Consider the following 23,776-nt stretch of genomic DNA (forward strand, 5'->3'; position numbering starts at 1 on the left):
TTATTGATCTACTAATGTAATGAAGTGATCATTTAACCTCCTGAGACCCAGGAAATGTCATGAAAGTACAAGCTTTTTTTGTTTTGTATTAGATAAGTGCCTATATTGGAAACATGATGCAATAGTTTTTTCAGATGCAGTTTTTAAAATTTTTATGGAATGTCCTTTGTGGTGGACAGTTTTCATTTTTTTGTTTAAAGTTGTGAAACTCTTGTCCACAAATGTGGACAGAAAACCCATAGCTGTGTCTTAGGAGATTAAAACCAATAGTACATGGTGAGCAGCAGGAAGTTTTATTGTCCAAGTAGAAACGTACAAAACAGGCTTTTCACAAATTGTCAGTCAAGTCAATATTACCAAGTTTATCAAAATAGATGGAGTGATTCATATCTGTAGGAAAGAGCACAGATTTATTCCAAATGTTTGAGTGGATTTAATTATTTCAGTTTACATGAATTTCTGACCCATTTTGCATTAACTCGTATTAAATGATGAGTGGTGCATTAGTTATTCGTAGAGCTGCACATTTAATAAATCACAACATGAGCAAATTCCATTATGTGATCATAAAAGGCTGTGATTTGAAGACCCAGAGTTAGGAGACTTTAGACTGATCTAAATGTAGAAATAGAAAAAAACCCAAAACAACCTTTGTTGTATGATGTAAGGGTTTTGCATATTTTGGATTTAGTGACACTGAACAGGGAAGAACATGTAAAGTCAATTATCTTAATTTCGTTTGTTTGACTTTTGTCATTTGTCCGAGATTATAAAGAAATATGAAAGTATTTTTAAAATTATATTACGACAATAAAGTAATATTTATGAGAATGAAGTCAGAATATTTATGATAGACAAGTCATATTTATGAGTATAAAGTCATAATGTTTATGTCTTTATTGACGTAAACATGGTCACAATGACATGATAACATTTATAAGAATAAAGTCATTGTTTATGTCAAAGTAATATGAAAATAAAGTAATATTTATGAGAGCAACATCCTATATGATAATTTAGTCGAAATATTTATGAGTATAAACACAAATATTAAATTACACTATAAGAATAACGTCCTAATATCACGATAATTTAGTTATGTTTATGAATTTAGTTGTATTTATGAGAATAAAGTTATAATGTTTATGTTGATGAAGTGAAAATATTTCTGAGACTAAAGTCCTAATATCAGGACAATTAGTTAAAATATTTCTGAGAAATAAAGCTATAACCGCAAGATAATTTAGTTAATATTTCTGAGACTAACGTTATAATGTTTATCTCAATTAAGTGATAATATTTCTGAGACTAAACTCAATATGACGACAATTTAGTCACAATATTTATGTGAATAGTCAAAAATGTTTATGTCAAAATGATAATATCTATTAGAATAAAGTAATGATAGTTATGGTAAAGTCCTTTTATTATGGGAATAAAGATATATTTTAAGAAAAAAGTCATGTTTACCCTTTGATGCACAAATTATGAAAACCTTAGTCAATATTTTTTTCCTAAGTGTTTTAATTCCTCTTTAGGCATGAAAAAACACAAAAAACAAAACTCTTTTCATGGAGTTACAAAAATGTCCACTCATTTGGACACCATGTGTTTAATTTTTGAAGCAAAGAAACATGTATTTAAAATGTAATATCAGAAAGAGATCTGCTGTGTGAAAACTGAAACAAAAGCAATTTTAATGCAGCTAATCTCATGTTTTCTCATCTTTTATCAAACTCTAATACTAGTTCCTACTCACTTCATGGAGATAATATAAAAAAAACAACTTTTTGTTTAAAAAACAAACAAACTGTTAATTACAGTCTAATAACTAGCAATTGATTTACGCTCAGACATTTTACTGTAGATCAGGTTTATCAAGAACATGAAGTTACAGTAATAGTATGAATGTCAGTGTATGGGATGGTGCATAAGTGTCCACTGTGTTGGATGATATGGAACTAAAACAAAACCCATGAATAAACAAGAGAACAGCTGCAGAATAGCTGTCCACTGGAGTGACCACTATGCATGAAAGGGTTAATACAGAAATGAAGTGTCATTTTCTACCTCTGAGTTTTTTTTTTAATTCTTAACCCTTTCATGCATAAATTATGAGAACCTTAATCAGATTTTTTTGTGTTTTTATTTGTCTTTAAGCATGAAAAAAAAACAAAAACAAAACAATGCGATTGAAAATTTTTTTATGAACCTATTTTTCATAGAGTTCAAAAAATGTCCACTTAGCTGGACACCATGCGTTTAATTTTAGAAGCAAAGAAACATGTATTTAGTGTTATATTGAGTGAAAACTATGAAATAAAAACACTTTTAATACTAATCTGATGTTTTCTCACATTTTAACATATTCCAATTCTAGTCACTACACAATTCATGGAGATAATATGTGAAAAAAAAAAAAAAAAATAATAATAATTACAGTCTAATAATAATAACAAGCAATTGATTTACTGTTATGTGATTTACTGTTACACTCAAACATATTACTGCAGATCAGGTTTATCAAGTACAGCAAAGTTACAGTAATGGTATGAATTACAGTGTATGTGATGGTGCATGAACATCCACTGTGTTGGAACTAAAACAACAAAAAAACCAACAAAACCCATGAATATACACTGTAAAAAATGACTGTAGAATTAACACTAAAAAGTTGTAAAATTGTAACAAAAAACTATAAGTGACAATACAATGCAAAGTTGTTTATTTGAAAAGATTTTTGTGTTAACGATTAAATCAAATATAGCTGTAGTTTTTACAGGAAGAGTATGTGAACAAAACCAGGTTTGTAAGTAGAAATGATGTATTTCCATTGTTTTTAGAAAATAAAAGTGTAAATTGAAAAACAATGTGGTGCTGTTTAAATTGCAAGACCATAATGTTGAAATAACGGCCTATTTGCTCTATCTATCTATCTATCTATCTATCTATCTATCTATCTATCTATCTATCTATCTATCTATCTATCTATCTATCTATCTATCTATCTATAAGTTAAAAATATAAACATTCAACAATGTAACATTTTAAACATGTAAATTAATGGGTTGGTAGAGTTGGTAGAGCGGCTTGTCCTATAACCAAAGGGTTGGTGGTTTGAATCCTGGCTCTGACTGATATGTTAAAGTGTCCATGGAAGACACTGAAGCCTAAATTGTACCCAGTTGGACCTGGTGGTTTTGGAAAGTGCTTTGGACACCATGAAGGTGGAGAAAATGTTCTAAGTAAGTGCAGACCATTTACCATTTAAATCCAGTGTTAAATCTACATGTTTAAAATGTTATATCTACATGTTTAAAATGTTAAATCTACATGTTTAAAATGTTAAATCTCCATGTTTAAAATGTTAAATCTCCATGTTTAAAATGTTAAATCTCCATGTTTAAAATGTTAAATCTACATGTTTAAACTGTTAAATCTCCATGTTTAAAATGTTAAATCTCCATGTTTAAAATGTTAAATCTACATGTTTAAAATGTTAAATCTACATGTTTAAACTGTTAAATCTACATGTTTAAACTGTTAAATCTCCATGTTTAAACTGTTAAATCTCCATGTTTAAAATGTTAAATCTCCATGTTTAAATTGTTAAATCTCCATGTTTAAATGTTAAATCTCCATGTTTAAACTGTTAAATCTCCATGTTTAAAATGTTAAATCTACATGTTTAAAATGTTAAATCTACATGTTTAAAATGTTAAATCTACATGTTACTCCATAAATATGTTTACAGTTGGATGTGTTTTTTACAGTATTGTTCTGGAAACCACAGTTGCCAGTTTTTTTTCCGTAAAAACAACAGGATATTTTTTTACAGTGTACGTATAAGAGAACAGCTTTGAACAGCTGTCCACTGGAGTGACCACTGCGCATGAAAGGGTTAAAATCCACATTCACAATAAATGACACTGATTTATTCTATTATAAAAAGAATGTGTGATACAGATGTAAAGTCCGCTCCTTTTGCTGGACCCTTCAGTGTCAGTCCAAACATGTCTGTGGTTGCTCACAGTCTGCTTCTTCTCTTCTTCCACTGACCTGCAGTAACTCCAGTCCCTCCATCCACGGCGGCTCTTTCACACACATGAAGCCGGACTTCACGCACGGAGGCCGGGGGGGGTCTGGACTCTCCGGTCCGCTCCTCTGTCCTCCTCTACCTGCTCCGTTCACGTCCAAATTTGTTCCAACTTGCAGAAATTAAGCCCAAATTCTGTCCTCTAATGACCTCACATCCTGTTTTCCACTTCCTTCTGAATGGACCGGTTTGGGACGGTCCGGTCACAGCGCAGCGTGGATCACTGGTGTGTCGGCGCGTTTTCCTTCACGCACACACACACATACACACATACACACACATACACACGCACACATGTTCCACCAGCTGCAGAGGGCATCCGAGTAAAAACTTTTAATATTACGCTTAACTCATCTCACTATGCAACTGGAGGATCAACCATAAAGAAGAGGAGAGCGAGCGGTGAGTTCTGGATAGAACGTGTCAATGTGCGTAAATGCGTAATTATTGGCACTAATTCTGAACGCAGGTTATTACAGAGTCGAAGAAACAGCTTCAGTTTCTGATCAAATGCTTAAAACAATAGCGAGAATCGATTTGCATGATCAATGTATGCATAATCAGCTGGTAAACACTTGTTTTTCTACTTCGAAGTTGCAATTTTCGCTTTTAAACGCGTGGATCTGTAGTAGTTTACGTTATCCATAAAAAGTATACAGCCCTTGGACTTTACCTTTTACTGTTTTACTACCTATGTTAACTCTGAATTATTTAACACTGCTCAGACTTTATGTCCATTAAAGTATAGAGTAAAAAAAATCTAATCATTAAGGTAAACTCTGACCTTCTTTTTTTAAAGTCTGTGTCAGTTCACTGTTGAAGTTCTTGGTTGTTCGTGTTTCTATTATAGACCAAACTTTAGTCTTAGTCGTAACTTTATGGTAAAACAAGAGATATACTTTACCTTTGAGTCAGATTTTTTGGCTTTATTTAAAGATCATTTACAGCTGCTTATTGAAAGGTCTCAGGTCAGTCCATGTGTAGTGTAGTTGTTATTGGACATGTAGATGTGTGCTCAAGGCAAAGGTTTTCATATGTACGCAGTAACTTTTATTACAAGCCAGTACAGTAGTTGAATATGACCGGATGTCCCAAAAGCAACAGGGCAATTTAACCTTTCTACAGTGATTTACCACCATTTATTATTACTTTATCCTCTTCATTTTCTAGTGACAATGATGTATTTTCCTATATTTAATCTATAGATTTTTTTTTAAATATTCATAAAAGCTCAGAGTAAATTCTGTTTCAAATGTTTTTATTAGAGCACATTGTCGTACTGTTACATGGTTACTAAATACACATTGTGTGCAGGATTTTTACATCCCAGCTAAAATTTGCTTAGAGGTCTTATTTATGTCTTTGTGCATAAGAAATCAATATAAGTGAATCCCCAAAGGAACTTTGTGTTGGTAAATGCAACTTATGCAAATTTACAGGATTTCAGTTCTGTTGCAACATGTTGATGGTCATATGAACTATGTTTTCAGCTCAAAAATGTCCAATTTCATCACAATTAATGCTATATTTTCACGTCACAAATGGCCAAGTTATATTTGAACTGAAATTACCTGAAAAACAAATATTCTATTCTTTTAGATTCCCCAATTTTTCTTACAAGATTCTATCCTACATATCACATGTTTTATTTTTACAGGTTGTAATATGGAGTATGGTGCTGATCCATCCTGCTTATGTTACGCCAATACATACATTAAGAATGTCACACATCACTTTTTAAATCAACAGTTTTCTAATAATAAGCATTTTTATAAAGAAATAACAATTCTATATTGTTATTTCCTCTTTAGTATGATGATAAACTATACAATAAATAATTCTGATACTAGTTTTTGCACAGGGATCATTTGTGGAAACGGTGACATGGCTGCCGAGCATCAGTATGATGGGATCTGTAACAACCATGTCACATCCGTCCACTGCCACATTTTGTGTTTTTGTGTCAGCTGTTATTGTTTTAGATCCACAATACTAACATTTATGAATAAGAGGAGAGTTAACAATAGTAAGTATATAAGTTTATTACTAATAAAGCACTGGTACTGACCAGATCATCATGGGTAATGTCATGTCCGTCCACCAGCAAAAGTTTTCACATACACGTGCTATTCAAAATCCAATATTTCTGAAAATATAGCTTCCACTGTCAAATAATGTCAGTAGTCTGTGCACAAATGTATTAGCATTATTTCAACACAGTTCTAGGCATATGATACTTTTTTTTTTTTGACAAAAATGGCCACTCATTTGACCTCCTAAGTAAATTTTAGCCGATAACAATATATGAAGAACAGATATAAACATGAGATACAAAACACGAATGAGGAAAAAACACATTAATATTAAAAAAAGATTTATAAAAATAAATATCCCTCCCACCCCTCACTACCCACCCACACCCTTCTGTCTTTTCACTACTTTGTTAAAATAAACGTGAAAAGTTCATTTCTGCTAAGAGATGTGAGATATTGGATGAGAGCTGAACAAGATTTTCAAAGAATGTGAGTTTATCTGTAAGAGTATATCTAATTCTTTCTTAGTGGAGTGTGTTAGTGAAGTCACTAAGCCACATCTTCGCTCAGTGTAAATTCAAAGGTCATTATATCAGAACAGAGGAAACTGAAGAAACAACTTTTTCAGCAAAATATGTCATTATTTGAACTTTAAATAAGCATCTATATCCATTGTCATTTGTCAAACTACAGGGTTTTTACTGGTGAATCTATGTTACAGAAGATGTGTTTCCGTGTTCACTACGGAGCCTCTGAACATCTAAATGGGTCATATCTGATGACCATGAAAAGATGACAAACTGTATTTTACCTTAATTATTTTAATGCATTAATAAGATTAGTGATTCAAAAGTTATTAGATATTTTACATCAGTAGATACTTTTTGTCACTGGTTAAAAAACACTGTAGATGAGGCAAATCTGAGATGATAAATAAATGTCTTGCACATATTCTGTTAATCCTTGGATCATTCATTTTGTGTCTTCATGTACAAATATATTCACTTAACTCATGAACTTCCTCCAGTTTTCCAGAACTTTTTAATGTTGTCCTCTGTTCTTCACAATTATCCTACATGATACTCCAACAAATTTTATCGTCCTTACTGCCAAACTTCTTTCAGTCAGTATTCACTAAAATATTGTGGACCACATCTTTGGAATAATCTACGTCCTGAATTTTAATCAGCATCTTCTTTATCCTTATTTAAAAAGCATCTGAAAAAGACTCTAATTTATGAATAATTGTAATGTTTTATATAATTTGATGGTTTTTTAAATTATTGTTATTTTAATTATATTGAATTTTTATTCTTTCTTATTTTTTGTGTGTTGTTTATTTTTGGGGAGGTATTTATTAGAGCCCGACTGATATAGGATTTTCGGGGCCAATGCCAATACCGATATTGGGGGCTAAAAAAAGGCTGATATCCATTATATCGGCCGATAACCGACATATTGGACGATGTATGAAATAAGAACATTGATCCACACAGGATATAATAATCTTAAATTAGATAATTGTGAACAGGTGGACTAACAGTTGCATAAATCTTTGTTTATCTTAACTCACTCAACTTACTTAACTCATGACTTTCCTAAAGTTTTCCAGAACTTTTTTATGTTGTCTTCTGTTATTCCCAATTATCCTACACAATACTCTAGCAAATTTTAGCGTCCTTACTGCCAAACTTCTGTCAGTCAGTATTCACTAAATATCGTGGGCCACATCTTTGGAATAATCTGTCCTGAACTTTAGTCAACATCTTCTTTATCATTATTTAAAAAGCATCTGAAAAGTACTCTAATTTATGAAAAAATGTATTATTATTATTATTTTTTTTTTTTTTACATAATTTGATTCTTATTTTTTTATTTTTAATTATTATTTCTTTTTTTGTGTATTGCTTATTTCTGGGGAGGTATTATATTAGCCTTTTTGGATTCTATCCTCTCCCGCACACTGGTAGTGCTTGCTTGATAATTTCTTTCTTTTTGTTTTTTTCTTGTTAGTGATGTGTAAATAAATAATTACAAATGTAGATATCGTACATCTTCATCTTTGCATGTACTGAGTCTTCCATTAATCTGCAGAATGCACATAATGGACATTTATTGTAATATCTATTTTTCTGTTATTATTAGTTTAAATAAGGTCAATTCAGACAGTGGAGACAGAAATAAATGTAGTGCTTAAGGCTGGTTTGCATGTGGCTTAAACCACATTTCAGTGTTCAGAGACTGCGTACAAACCTCAGAAAATGGGAATTGTCTTCTTTTTATGATATCTCCAGCTGTTAAAACTGCGTCACCGCCCATCCTGGCCTTGACCATGACTGGAGTTGCAAATCAGTTGTTAAATAAGTTTCAAGTAAAGAATAATTTGTCTGTGTTTGTAGTTGTTCTGGCAGCATGAAGACGGGAGAGGCGAAGATCATCAACCAGGGCCTGGAGGATGAGATGGTACAGAGCAATTTATCTATTACTTGTACTTCTTTTTTTTTAATTATTTTGACAGTATTGGCTAAAGAATGTGAAAAACCAAATCCAACCAAATATGCACTGTGTGTTTTGTCAGGAATTTCTATTAACCTCCAACTACAACTGGATTTTGTGGGTTTATGCCATTACTGATATTGGAAAAATCTGTGTATAATCCTCGCTCTGATCTTAGGCATCTCAACAGGTGTTATTAACTTTGATGGAAAATAAGAAATGCTTCTTTTCAGATTTGTAGTTGATTTGATATTTATTTCCAGATTTATTGAATTATATTGTATATTTATAGTGATCAGCATGCCTGTGTCTATTGTCATTTACTTTCAAGAACATAACTGGAAAATTATCAATGTTTTTTACCCTTCTTGCTGTGGTTTATCATTGTGTCTTGTAGTGGTTCCTTTTGCTATTTTGTCTGCATTGACGGTTCTGACATTTGGCATAATTTCTAGAGCGGAATGACAAATCCATGCAATATCTTTTCCAGTTAATTACTCATTAACTACTGGAGAAACTACTGTCAGTAGGCAAAGAACCACTATTTGACTCTGTTTGCACTGAGGGATACGTCATCCTCTGATGCTCTAGTTTAACCAACTATTAATTTTACTTGGATGTGATTAGGGGATAATACTGACCAGTTCATTTTTTATCAGTATTTTACTCATTTTTAAGCTCCAACTTATTATTACAGTGGATCTCATCTTTGAACCCACATTTTCACCTTTTCATCAAGTCACAATCCACTTTACAGAAAACTTAGCTAATTTATCTGTCAAAAACAGGTTCATAAAACCAAAATAGCCACATTTTTTATCACCATATTTAGAGCACTTTAATAATAAACTCAGTGAAAAATCACAACTTGTTTTAGCACGTACATGTCTCACAGAACCCAGTGTTTTCTGTTAAGACACAGTGTTGAGTGAAAACAGAATGTTGCAGTGCACAACTGACATTTCACTTTTAATAATTTAGTTCTGATTCTTCATATGTGGGTTTTAGACTGTTTTTATTGTCAGTGTTGGTAAATCTGTATCGAACTCTCATGGTTATATTTGAGCTCTATAATCATCCATTATTGTCAATATAATTTTAATCATCTCTCAATCGGTCTTTTATCTGTCTGTGTTACTATGGCAACAGCCAATATTACTGTCTGTGATTAATGTCTGTTAAAATAAAAGTTGGACACCAAGTAACATTTAAAGCAATAAAAAGTAATTAACTAAACTTTTTGGTCTCAACCCATATATTGAGGAAGCTGGTCTTATTATATTGACCTTTAAAAAAAAAAAAAAAAAAAAAAAAAATCAAAAACAACTGCACTCAAGCACACGATCTCCTGGTGATATAATTATTACCTTTACCCATAAAGACCCAGTGCTGCAATGTGTCAGTTCCCAAATGAATTTTTCTCTATTTTAAATCTTTCCTAAGTGATTTATCACCATTCCCTCTAATATTATGTTTTATATTTTTGGTTTTTTAAGTGAAAATCCAGTATTTTCCTATACGTAATTCACAGATCATGGAAATGTTCATTAAAGCTCAGATTTAAGTTAAGGGTGATTATAACCAAACAGAGAAAACTGAAAAAAAACAAAAGAATTTTTCTGCAAAATCTATCATTAACTGAACATAAAATAAGTGTCTCCATCCACTGTCACTGATCCAACTCCATGCGTTTTACTGGTGAATAAATGTTGTAGAGGATGACGGTGTTTCCACGTTCACTATGGAGCCTCTGAACGTCCAAACGGGTAAAATCTGATGACCATGAAAAGAGGACAAACTGAATTTTACACCAATTATTTACATGTATTGATAGGATTAATGGATCAACAGGTATAAACATTTTAGATCAGTAGATACTTTTGGTCGACGGTGGCTGTTTGGGTTTTTATGGGTCAAATGTATGAACTCTGAGTGTCAGCTGTTTACTTATATAATGTGTTCCTGTGTTTCCTGTCCAGGAGGTGTGGGCGTACCGGCCCTGTCTGTGGAAGATGGTCCTGGTGGGAGTGGGTGCTGTCTGCTCTGGTGGTCTCCTGCTGCTGCTCCTCTATTGGCTGCCTGAATGGAGCGTGAAAGGCACCTGCACACACACCTCCATGAGGAACGCACACACACTGCTGCTGCGCTCCACGGTACGATCAGGTTTATCTACGATGTGACCAAATCTCATATCCTGACGCAGGTTATTTCATTGACATATAACACATTTTGTGCAAATAGTTTGGCGTGGAAAAAATTATGAGACCATCAAAAGTCATCAAAAACAATGGTTATGCAATCAAGTACTAACTCCTGTGTGTATCGTGTGACTAAAACAGACAGAAAAGAAAACATGGAATGCCTAAAAGCACTGTTTTTGTCAGTACAATGCCATAGCTATTGATGTAAGAACTGAAGTGATTTTGGTTATTATCAAGAAAACATGGAAAATGGATAGATATCAGCTCTGAAATTAAACTCTTATGAGATATTTTTGTTGTTATCATTATATTTGTCCAAACAAATGTACCTTTAGTTGTACCAGGCATTAAAATGAACAAGAAATTGAAGAAAACAAGGGGTGGTCTAATAACTTTTTCCACTACTGTATATACTTGAAACAGAGGGAGCTCTGAACTTCACAATATTGTGTTTTTGTTACACTGTAATGATTCTAAAAAACATTTGCAGTGGTTTATTTTTGTTAAACCCTGGCCATTAGCTTGCAGTCTGCAAAACACCACCAGTTATTAGTTCTTCTTTATGCATGTGATGGTGTTCTTTATGTTGAAAAAGAAGGGCTTACAACAGTAATGCACATACACAAATTAATGACATTACCGCTCCTGTTTACATTTACATTTATGCATTTGGCAGATGCTTTTTTCCCAAAGCGACTTACAGGGGAAGATTAACAACTAAGCTCTCTCTCTTTTGTAAAACGCTTTAAAACAACCACAGTGGACCAAAGTGCTGTACAGGAGAATAAATAAAAACCAAACTAAAAGAATAAAATGCAAGAATAGATCAAAGACGTAAAACAGCTGTTCAATTAAAAACAGTGTTGTACAGAAGAATAAAAAAGCTAAATGACAGACTAAAATACAAGAATAGATTAAAAAGACATAAGAACAACTGTACAATTAAAACAGTGAAATAAAAATACCAAGTAAAACAGTAGAATAAACATAATAATACATTCAGTACATTCATATTTGATTATTTTCTTCTTTTTTATTTAGAACCTCTGTGCCAATTTTCACTTAAACATGTACATTCAGTTAATTATATATTTTACTGAAAAAGTCACTTTTTCTTTAGTTTTCTGTTTTTTATATTATAACCCTGAACTTTTATCTGAGCTTTCATCAACAGCTACATTATTAGTAAATTAAATATTGGAAAATACCTGATTTTCATTTTAAAATGCCAAATACACACAATAATATTAGAATAAATTATGATAGATCACTTAAGAAAGGTTAAAAATTTAGAAAAAATATTATTTGGGAACTGCCACATAAGTTGCACTGGGTCTTTATGGATTATGGTCAGGGGTAACTCACTTTACAGTATCATCTCTGGTGGGAAATTTAGTCTGCACTGTACTCATCCTAATACATACACAGTACCTATTAAGCAGTATTAGCATTAGCATTTAGCACATAGTACACATTAGGAGCAATTAGGAGCATTAGGACCAACTCTAGATCTTCACCAGCATTGACATGAGAATTAACCTATGTATACACGTGTGCATATTTGTGTTGCCTTTATTCCGATTTCCTCCCTGCATTTGTGGGGAAGTATGCAGAAAATATTGCTGTAAAAATTGTAATTATAACAAAAAAAAAAAGTATTGACAGAGCATAACATGAAACAAAAGAGGTTTTTATCTCATCACACAGTATCTGTCTCTAGTATCTCTCTGGCCCCAGTCCTACTTTCTTCTATTCAAATATGATGAATCAAACAAATCAGTGATGGCAGTTTTGCACAAGGAAAACACTGTTTGACTGAAGATGGTATGAGGCTGCTGGTGTGTACAAGTCATTATAGTTTTGGAAATAAGTGTGTGATTCTCTGTAAACCTTCAACACTAAAAACTGTGTTTGAAATTCATCACAGTATTTAAATAATTGCAGCACTTTGCAAAAGAGACATAATAGCAAAATATATTCCACAACTTTTGCATAAAACGTGAAATACTGAAATAGTAAAATTTACAGATTATACACTAGATGACTAGATATATACAGTTAAGATAATCCAAAGTCAATTATAACTCCAGGAGAACTGTGTGATGACAAAATGAACATCTGGGTGTTTTATGAGAAGAACAGTGAAAGAGTCCCTGCTAAGAGACTTGAAATCAACAAAGCATAATAAAATGGAGTCTGATTCCACCAACATCCACAAAGTGAGAGTCAGAAAACAGCAGCAACAACAACAGGACACTCGTCACAGTCCTTTGCACATTATACCACAAATGATACATTCAGTACAAGGTTATAATAGTTTTAGATTTTTAATTATATTTTAGTTTTATTTAGTTTTTACTTTTTTTTCTCTAATTTGGTTAGTTTTAATTAGTTTTTAGAGTGGGTTTGCTAGTTTTTATTAGTTGTTGTTTTTCTGAATGCTTAGTTTTAGTTTACTTTAGTTTTAGTATTAGTTTCAGTTTTTTTCATATACTATTCACATTTTTTCTTCCATCCTATTAAAAGAAATAAGTTAGGTTACCCTGGACACTTTATTTGCAGGTGGAGTTAGGGCGGCTCTGACTGAGCAGAGACACAAACATTTGTACAGTACGATGTATAAATTCCCTGTAGCAGGTAGGAGGGAGTAATGTAAGTGGGGGTGCGATCCGTACGTGAAAACGAAACTGAAACTCTCCATACTTCCACCGTTGGCCTCCTGACTTCTATACCTCTCTTATACCACTGATCTTAGATGAGATTTTCACATGTTCTATCCTATATCAACATTGACAAAGACGAAAACTAAGGGAATTTTATCCATAATTTTTATACGTTTAAGTTAGTTTTGTAAACACACAATACAGTTTCAGTTAGTTATCGTTTTTTCTTTTAATTCGAGTTTTTATTTATTTCAGTTAACGAAAATGTTTTTTCAATTTTAGTTTTTGTCATTTTGTTCGTTTTCATTAACGATGATAAAAACTAAGGCTGTCAAAATTAACGCGTTAACGTGGATTAATCCATCGTCATGATTAATCTGATTTAAAAATTTTATGCAAGTTACTCATCTGCAGCGCAGAACGACTGTGAATGTCTCTGGCAATGCATTTCGGGCAGTTTGTCCAAGCAGAGTTACCGTCACACATGAACAAATGGCCAGTTGATCCGGCAGTGACAGGCAGCAGAACCAACCCATAAAGATGTTAGACGATAAGCAGCATGTTGGCCCTCTAGATGGAAAAATGAGGACAAAAAAACCCCAAGACGTAACAGTTGTTTCAAGTTGTTTTGCTGAAACTGTTGAAGGTGTTTAATAAACCTGTTAAGTGCCTATATACTGACAGTCAATGGAAACTTTGAGGTAGAAATGTCTGCATATTTCTACTTGTAGGGGGGTTGTAATTATTCATTGTGGATTTATTGATGACTTAGTGCTCGGGTAGTTGAGATAATGATGAGTTGTCATGTTGTCATGGTTCATTGTACATGGGTTGGTCTCTTTGCAAAAGTGGACCAAACACACATTGAGCAATACTCAGTGGGTATCTGCACAATTTGAGGATTGGTTTTGAAGGCCTATATAAAGGCCCAAAAAAGGCCACCATTGTTAGTCCAGTGAACGGCATCACGCCACGTCTATCATGTGAACAACGTCTCCGGGCACTGGGTATGGTGGAGGCCGGTTTAAGCTCTAGTGATATAGCCAGGCCTATGTATGGGCTGTTCCCAACCCACAATCAGAAACCTGGTTGAACGCCACAACACCACAGGCTCTGCTGACCATAGACCACGTTAAAGCAAACGGAGGCCATACCTGGTATTGACTGTTGTGACTTTGTGTTTGGCAGGTGCCATTTTCTTTTTTTAAGTTTTTTGTTTTGAAATTATTCTTGAAACTTTAGATTTTTGTTTCTGTATGCCAATATCCTAAACAAATGATTCATATGAAAAAAATCCAGTTTGGGGTTTCAAAATAAAAATTATGTTGAAAAATATGGTCTCAAAGTTTTCATTGACTGTGAGTGTATATTCCCTTCTTTATTGAGTCTGTTTGTTCATGCAAAATGAAACGTGATTAATATAGATTAAAAATGAGTGATATTTAATCGTGATTAATCAAAATTAATCCACATCAACCCTGTGATTAATCTGATTAAATATTTTAATTGTTTGACAGCACTACTGTAGTAAAAACATATTTTATTATATTACAATCGCAGGATGAATTCCGGCAGTGGTTCCGGGCCAAAGTACATGTGATGTTGGCTCCAGGAAGGCGACCTTTTGACCCTTTAGATGTGCAGTCTTCATCACAGCTGCCAAACGGGGACAGAGACTGCAGCATAACCGCTCTGAATGACGAGCATCATGGGATATTTGCTCAAGGACAAACTGCAGAGGTAGCCTAGTGGGAACCTGAGTCTGCTTTTTGTGGTCATAAGTTGCTCATAAATTGGCTTTTGTGTGTGATTATGTGGTTTTAATGTCTCCTCTTCCTCTTTAGATCCACTACTTCACTCACCACAGCACTAAATACTACTGGAATGATGATGTACAGAACTTTGAAATATATAAGTAAGTCACACTGTTCATTTTCTTGCATTATTTTGTGGTTCAATACCTTGTTTCTGTTACATTGACAGGAGTTAGTGCTGAAACATGTGTCATAAACATTGTTGGGCTGTTATTCTGCACATTTACAGTAGATATTAACTGATGTGGCTTTTCTAGAGGCTTAGAGGATATGAAGGTGAGCTGTGCAGGAATCCACTCTGAAAACAGCTCAGGACTTTCTAAAACACTGCAGGACTACAGGTACACACACTTTCAACATCTAATATCTTCTTTAATTGTCCCAAATATGTCTGGTTTTACTGCTGTTAAGTATTAAAAGTCACTGTGTTCTGCTTTAAATCCTTTTTTTTAATCAGGAGACTGTTTTTTGGTGAGAATGAGATTGCAGTCAGAGTGCCCTCGCTATTCAAACTCCTCATAAAGGAGGTATGTTTATAACATCTAACATCTTCTTACCTTGTTTTCACACACCGGTAATTAGTGCCGGTATTAAGATTCTTTACTTAAGTCAGGGATCAGCTGGATTTACAAGTTTGTCATTTTTTGACCAAATGAAAAGAAAAAAATTGTTTGTAGCCATGAAAGACCTTTAACTACCCTCCATTCTACCACACTGTCTATGATGCCTTGGTATTTTACATGTCCTTTACAATAATGTAATGTTTGGTGCATTTATGATATCAAACAACATGAAGAAAACAATTTAATTTTTTTTTTTATTTTAATTGTTCACCTCTATTTCCAAAACACAAAACTCCACTGTCATGTGTACATCTACATAGGAACAGGTAAACTATGAGCAAATTCCGACTGAGTTTTTGTGTAATAAATTTAACAAAAATGACAATAAATGAAGAAATGCTCAAAAATTTACAAAGGGACAATGTGAAAATGACTTTAGGCTGTATTTTGGTGATTTTTAACATTTATGCGAAAAGTTTAGAGGAGAAAAATCTAAAATACTGGTTTTATTTTTCACAACATGTTATATTTTAAAGCTCATTGTGTCAAATCCTCTGCAGATTAACATAAACTATAAATGTAGCAGAGTTAGAAGTACAATATTTTCCACTGAAATGTAGTGGGGTAGAAGTATAAAACATCTTAAAATAGAAATACACAAGTAAAATACAAATATCTGAAAGGTGTACCTAAGTACAGTCCATTTTCTCTTTTCCTCCATCAGGTCTTGAATCCTTTCTACATTTTCCAACTCTTCAGTGTTATTCTGTGGAGTGCAGAGGATTACTACTATTACGCCACCGCCATAGTGTTCATGTCTGTGATTTCAATAGCTACCTCACTGTATACCATTAAAAGGGTGAGTCATGTCCGATCTGAAAAAAATAAGAACATAACAGCAAAGCTTTGAATAGAGATTCAAACTAAAATCCCTCTAATAATCAGTTTTTTCTGTTCACTTTTTTCTGAGTTTTGTTTTTTCCAGATGTATCATCACACTCTCTGATGCTTTTGTTTCTCATTGCAGCAATATGTGATGCTACACGACATGGTGGCAGCGCACAGCGTGGTTCGTGTTTCAGTTTGCAGAGGTGATAAAGGTATGTCTTCTTTGTCTTGGGTTGTTCAAAGCAAACTGACAAACTCAGATCCTGTGACAGTTGATTTGTATTATTGTTGTTGCACCAGTTCAGCCTGTTGGCCAAGGGACTTCCTGATAAAATAAAGGTTGAATAAACGTAAATACATAAAATTCATAGGTCTTTTCCAAAGCTATGATTTTGTAGAATTTGGATCTCAGACAACATTAGTGTAAACGTCAACAGTTGAAATATAAACAGAAGATCCAAGAAACCCTATGGATAACTGATCATCTACAACACAGGTGTCAAACATGCGACCCGGGGGCCAAATCTGGCCCTCCAAAGGGTCGGCCCTTGGGATGAATTTGTGAAATGCAAAAATTACACTAAGAAATTAACAATCCTTTTAGTTCAGGTTCCACATTCAGACCAATTCAATTTCAAGTGGGCAGGACCAGTAAAATACTATCATAACATATAAATAACGACAACTCCAAAATTTTTCTCTTTGTAAATGTAAATATTTTCATGTATTTACACTAAAACAAAGTATAATTTCACAAAAAATGTGAATAACCTGAATAAATATGAACAACCTGAAATGTCTTAGGAGAAGTAAGTACAATTTTAACAAAATCCTGCCTGTTATTAAATGTTTTGTGTGTTTGTAGATCCACTGTGATCTGTGAGTTATAATGTACATGTGTAAATGATAAACTGAGGCATAATATTGTTAAAATTACACTTATTTTTTCAGTTTGTTCATGTTTCTCACATCTTTTGAAAGGATAGTTTGTAGATATAAACCTTTTCATATTGTAAATTAACTTTTTTTGCTCTAAAACATAGAGAAAAGTTTGGAGTTGACATTATTTATATATTATTATGTTATTATTTTACTGGTTCGGCCCACTACAGATCAAATTTAGCTGAATGTGGCCCCTGAACTAAAATGAGTTTGACACCCCTGATCTACAATATCAATGTCAAGGTGCACTTTATTATCCCCAAAGGGCAATTCATTTTACAGCCAGCAGTAAGTCAAACATAAAAAACAACAATCCACACACACACACACACGCACGCACGCACGCACGCACGCACGCACGCACGCACACACACACACACACACACTAATTTAAAAAAAAAACAAAAAAACATTGAGGGACAGAGTGTTATGTAATACTATTAAAAAGGCCAATGGAAACATGAATGAGTTCTTCAGTCTGTTTGTCCTGCACCTGTTTAGACTGTATCTGCGTCCTGATGGCATTTTTAAAAGTCAGCGATCCAAACCAGCAGATAAAGGAAAACGTTAAATCAGACTCAACAAAATAAGAATAAAACATTTTCATAAAAACAGAGTCAACATTAAAACTTTGGAGCTCCTGATAAAAGTGCATCCGCTGGTCAGCATCAATGCGGGCATCAGATGTTAGCTTGGTGTCAAGAATTGTCCCCATGTATTTGTAATTTTCCTCAGCTTCCACAGGCTGGCCATGGATAAGGTCAGGGGGGAGAGGAGAAGGCTTCCTTCTGAAATCAGTCATTATTACTTTACATATGCATTCATTTATGCATCTACAATTACTATTAACAATTTCTCATATAAAAGTTAACCCTTCTTTGCCAAAGACACAGTAGTATTGTGAGTTGAAAAGCTAATGTTAACTGTTACGGTCTGCGCCGATGTTGACCGCCGGCTCCTCCCTCTCCGCATTATCTTTGATCAAGAACCACCTGCTGAGCGCCGTGCGGCTGCAGCACATCATCATTTAGCCTATTTAAGGCTTGGTGCTGCAGCCGTGCGACACTGGTCCATTGCATCTTCTCCAGCCGTTCCATAACCAGGACATTTTCTCACTCAGGACTCTTGACTCAGGTTTTTGTTTATTCCACGTTACTATGTTTCCGTTGTTATTTATGTTAATAAATTCATTTTTTTACCTTCAGCACCATGCAGTTGAGTCCTCTCCTTTCCCCCCTTTTGTCAGTTAACCATTTTTTAATGCAGGACTATGTGATTAAACTACATTAATATATCAAAATGTGTGTCAAAATTTGTTTGAAAGATATTGAAAAATAGTGTTGAAACATTTTTCATTCAACTTACATGTTATTTGTCTTTTAATTAACAGGCTGCAAATCAACCTTAGGGTTTCTTGGATATTCAGTGCAAACTTTAACAATGAGAAATAAGCAGAAGTTTAGACCTTGCTTATGAATGATCAAATGTATTTTTGAGGAATGAAACCGGTCCACAATTAAAAGATATTTGGAGCAGATATGTAGGATTTTTCAAGGCCTTGAGAACTTAATCAAATAATATGAAATGTGGGAGCTTTGGTATGAATTAGCCTTTTTCATGCAAATAATGGAAACGTTAATATGTTGATGTTAAATTGCCACTGGATGTGCAGAATAAGTAGCATAAACCTATTATTACACATCAGAATAATGTGTTTAACTCTTGTTGCTCAGATATTGAACAGGCCATGTCGACAGAGCTGGTGCCTGGTGATGTCATCATCATTCCAGCCAATGGGATGATCATGCCCTGCGACGCCGCGCTGATCCATGGCACCTGCATCGTAAATGAGAGCATGTTGACAGGTTAGATTTCACTCAGTCTCTCCAAGAAAAGTCATATAAAACACATCAGTAATCTGTCTTTATTGCTTTAATACTTTAATACTTGCATTGTGTGTCTGCAGTCCATCAGCTGCTCCACCTGCAAAGTCCTGCATTGTTCATAGTTTCCTGTATTTTAGAATCATATAAATGCAAAATAAATATAAATGTAACACCAGTCAGATCTTTGTTAATAAATTACATTTAAAGAAATAAAGGTGTTAATTAGAACCATTTAGGGTTCTTTAGCTTAGCTTCATAGAACACTTTTTAGTTCCTGGGTCGACCTAACATTAAGGGTTCTACCAAGAACAGTGGATGAAAGGTTCCACCCAGAACCTCCTATGACAGGTTCTTTTCCATGTTTAAAGAATGCTTCGAAAAAACACAAAGAGAATTGTTTTGTGAACATTTCATTACATCGAAGTCATCATTAGTCCCATAACCTAGTGCATTCACATTGATACTACTTCATTAACCCATAAAGACCCAGTGTTACTTCGAGTGCAGACCATATTGCAGACCTGTATATATGTTTTAACCCTTATGGCCTCCTCAAATTTACTATTCTCTGGTGACTTTCATGGACAAAAATATACACACATGGAAACGACATAAAATCATCATACGTCAACAGAAAATATGTTGACGTATGATGATTTGATGGTATGAGGATGATTTAAAAAAAAAAAAGCAAGAAAAAATGTTGACGTATGATGATTTTAAAGTAGTTTTTTTGTGTCTGTACATTTTTGGAGGGTGACCAGAGGGAGTATTTACCTCTACAGAAAAAAATACTCATGCAATTAAATCAATTTTGTGGCTAATCTTTGACATATGCAAGACTCTAATAACCACCAATGTTTCATCCACCTACTATTTATTTTATGAAAAATATTACATTTTTTGTGTTTTTTGTTTTGTAATAAGTCACTCACAATTCAAATGATTAAACTGGCATTTAAAGGGTTAAAATCCTGAAAACTGTTGAATGTTTATTAGTTTTGAGCAGGGGGGAAGTTGTTTAAGGGATTTCTTAAAAAAAAAAAAAAAAAACAAGGAAAAATATTGGTGTATGATGATTTTTTTTTTACAGTTTTTTCATGTGTGTCCATGAGGGTGACCAGAGGGTGCAAAATGCATCATGGGAAAATAAAACATATCTAAGAGTAAAAGACACTGGATTTAAAAAATAGAACTAAAAATAAACATTTCTGCCAAATTTCATGCCAACAGCTGCAACACAGCCAAAATGATCAACAAATTAAAAACAAAAAAAGAGAAAAATGTACAAGAATGTACAGAGGAGGGCCTAAGGCACAGGTGTCAAACACACGGCCCGGGGGCCAAATCCAGCCCGCCAAAGGGTCCAGTCTGGCCCTTGGGATGAATTTATGAAATGCAAAAATAGATATTAAGAAATTAACAATCATTTTAGTTTAGGTTCTACATGCAGACCAATTCAATCTCCAGTGGGTCAGACCAGTAACATTTTATCATAATACTCTATAAATACTCACAACTCCAAATTTTTCTCTTTGTCAATGTAAATATTTTCATGTATTTACACTAAAACAAAGTATAATTTCATAAAAAATGTGAATAATCTGAACAAATATGAACAACCTGAAATGTCTTAAGAAACATAAGTGCAATTTTAACAATATTCTGCCCGATACTAAATGTTTTGTGTATTTGTAGATCCACTGTATTTGTATGCTATAATGAACATGTGTAAATGATAAACTGAGACAGAAAATTGAAATAAAAATTACACTTATTTTTTCAGTTTGTTCAAGTTATTCACATTGTTTGAAAGGACAGTTTGTAGATGTAAACATTTTCATGGTTTAATTTTACGTTTTTCACTGTAAAATATAGAGAAAAGTTTGGAGTTGACATTATTTATATGTTATGTTATTATTTTACTGGTTTGGCCCACTTCAGATCAAATGTGGCCCCTGAACTAAAATGAGTTTGACACCCCTGGCCTAAGGGTTAGTTCAGTTAGTTCTGTATAAATGTGTTTTTTCTTTCTTCATCGTCAGGAGAGAGTGTTCCTGTTACAAAGACGGGTCTGCCGAGTTCAGGCGATGACGGGTCGATGATCTACAACATGGAGGAACACAAGAGACACACTCTGTTCTGTGGAACCCACGTTATCCAAACCCGGTTCTACGCTGGAGAATTGGTGAAGGCCGTTGTGGTCCGCACAGGTAGCACATGACATGTAGGAATACTTAGACAGGTCTGGTGGCTCCTTTATTTTTTGACAGAACACAGTGACCCATGTTCCTGCAGGTTTCAGTACAGAGAAAGGCCAGCTGGTCCACTCCATCCTCTACCCTAAACCCACAGACTTTAAACTGTACCGCGATGCCTATCTGTTCCTGCTTTGTCTGGTGGGTGTGGCGGGGATCGGCTTCATCTACACTATCGTCCTCAGCATCATGAATAAGGTACCCAGATCCCAAATGGATGCTCATTCAGTAGTTGTTGTTCAGCTGATGAGTTCATTGTTGGTTCCTTCCAGGTTCCAGCTAAGCTCATCGCCTTAAAGTCTCTGGACATCATCACCATCACTGTTCCCCCAGCTTTACCTGCGGCCATGACAGCCGGTATCGTCTACGCACAGCGACGTCTGAAGCGCGTCGGCATCTTCTGCATCAGCCCCCAGAGGATCAACATGTGTGGACAGCTCAACCTGGTCTGCTTTGACAAGGTAGTCTACATGTGGTCCACTGGAAATCCACTTCACATGCCTATAAATAACATCTACGAACATCCTAAAAGAGAGAGAGGTCATGGAGCTGAGTTATTACGCATCCAAACCCACTTTTATTTCACACACAGTAATCATTTCAGATTCATTTAATCATGAATTAACCCTTTCATGTATACTGGTCACTACCAAGGACAACTGTTCTACAGCTGTTCTCTTGTATAGTCATGGATTTTGTTGTTTTGTTTTTTTGCACATATCTTTATTAAAGTTTTAACACATTACATATGTTTTCTGACATGAATTGGTAACATTGTGTAGCTCTCCCCTGAGTGTAATAGTTATAGTTTTATGTTTCTTTGCTTCAGAAATTAAATGCATGGTGTCCAGCTGAGTGGACATTTTTGCAACTTCATGAAAAACAGGTTCATAAGATTTTTATTTTTTTTTTATTACGATTACTATTTTTTTTTTAATTAATTTTTTTTAACCTTTTTTTAGTTTTATTTATTTTTCATAAGAAAATTTTCAATCGCATTTTTTTTTCATGCCTAAAGAGGAATAAAAACACTCAGGAAAAAAAAAATCTTGATTAAGGTTCTCATAATTCGTGCATGAAAGGGTTAAATTTTAAACAAGTGATGCTAGGCACAACAAACCCCGCCCCTTGCACATATTGTAGCTTATTTTTGGCATCGATCCAGGTGATGTCATCATGTCTATGTGTGTGTTGATGTTAGCATATCAGTTGCCTCTATATATGTGCCAAGTCTGAAGTAAGTTGAAATGAAATGGATGTTTTTATAGACGTGAAATCTCACCCATTAAAAGTAAAAGTAAAAAAAAAAGAGATTTTAAAAATTCATAAAAAATTGTAACTTTGACCTACTTTTCCCAAAATGTAATGAGATCTATTCTGGGTCACTGGCGATCTAACCAAATTTGGTATGAATTCAACCAATTGTTTTGCTGCTAGAGTATTAAACAAACAAACAAACAAACCGATCCAAAGACAATACCCCTTGCCTCCCCTACAGGGGGCAGGGTAATAAAAGATGGTTAATGGATTGAACTCAAATGAAGGTCTCACAGTTGTGTAAAAACAAATAACCTTTACTCTAACTTTAACTGATTTTGTTTAACATTAACAGAATTACAAGTCACCTGGTTACATATGAAAGACTTTACTACATTTCTACTCATTTATCTTCACCAGTAATCATGAAATAATCACACACAAAGACGACGATCATTGTCCTCATTTTTTTCATCAATTAAACCATGAAAGAGTTTGTATTAGAATATACTCGTATTTTTATAGGCAGATGTGTGTATGAAACTAAAGCGCATGAGCAGTGGAGGTGAAGGAATGAAAAGACACTAAGAAAAGAGAATCAAACTTTTGTTTAACATCATATCAGTAATTATTAAAAGGTCCACAGTCTGTTTCTGTGTACAAATACATCAGTTGGTTC

At 34.0% G+C, this 23,776-nt stretch overlaps 1 protein-coding gene across 1 annotated transcript in view; it reads left to right on the plus strand.

The window, feature by feature from the left end:
• Positions 1–8,541: 8,541 nt before the first annotated feature.
• Positions 8,542–23,776, plus strand: part of LOC115436517 (probable cation-transporting ATPase 13A3) — a 37,254-nt gene continuing 22,019 nt past the window's right edge. Inside the window, exons 1-12 of the mRNA XM_030159369.1 lie at positions 8,542–8,592; positions 10,605–10,778; positions 15,050–15,229; positions 15,334–15,404; positions 15,561–15,644; positions 15,761–15,830; positions 16,591–16,725; positions 16,894–16,966; positions 19,430–19,561; positions 21,628–21,795; positions 21,881–22,038; positions 22,113–22,301. Coding sequence (XP_030015229.1) covers positions 8,542–8,592; positions 10,605–10,778; positions 15,050–15,229; positions 15,334–15,404; positions 15,561–15,644; positions 15,761–15,830; positions 16,591–16,725; positions 16,894–16,966; positions 19,430–19,561; positions 21,628–21,795; positions 21,881–22,038; positions 22,113–22,301 — 1,485 coding nt within the window. The remainder of the gene's footprint in view (positions 8,593–10,604; positions 10,779–15,049; positions 15,230–15,333; positions 15,405–15,560; positions 15,645–15,760; positions 15,831–16,590; positions 16,726–16,893; positions 16,967–19,429; positions 19,562–21,627; positions 21,796–21,880; positions 22,039–22,112; positions 22,302–23,776) is intronic.

The sequence above is a fragment of the Sphaeramia orbicularis genome, chromosome 17 (assembly GCF_902148855.1).
Source record: "Sphaeramia orbicularis chromosome 17, fSphaOr1.1, whole genome shotgun sequence".
Lineage (NCBI taxonomy): Eukaryota > Metazoa > Chordata > Actinopteri > Kurtiformes > Apogonidae > Sphaeramia > Sphaeramia orbicularis.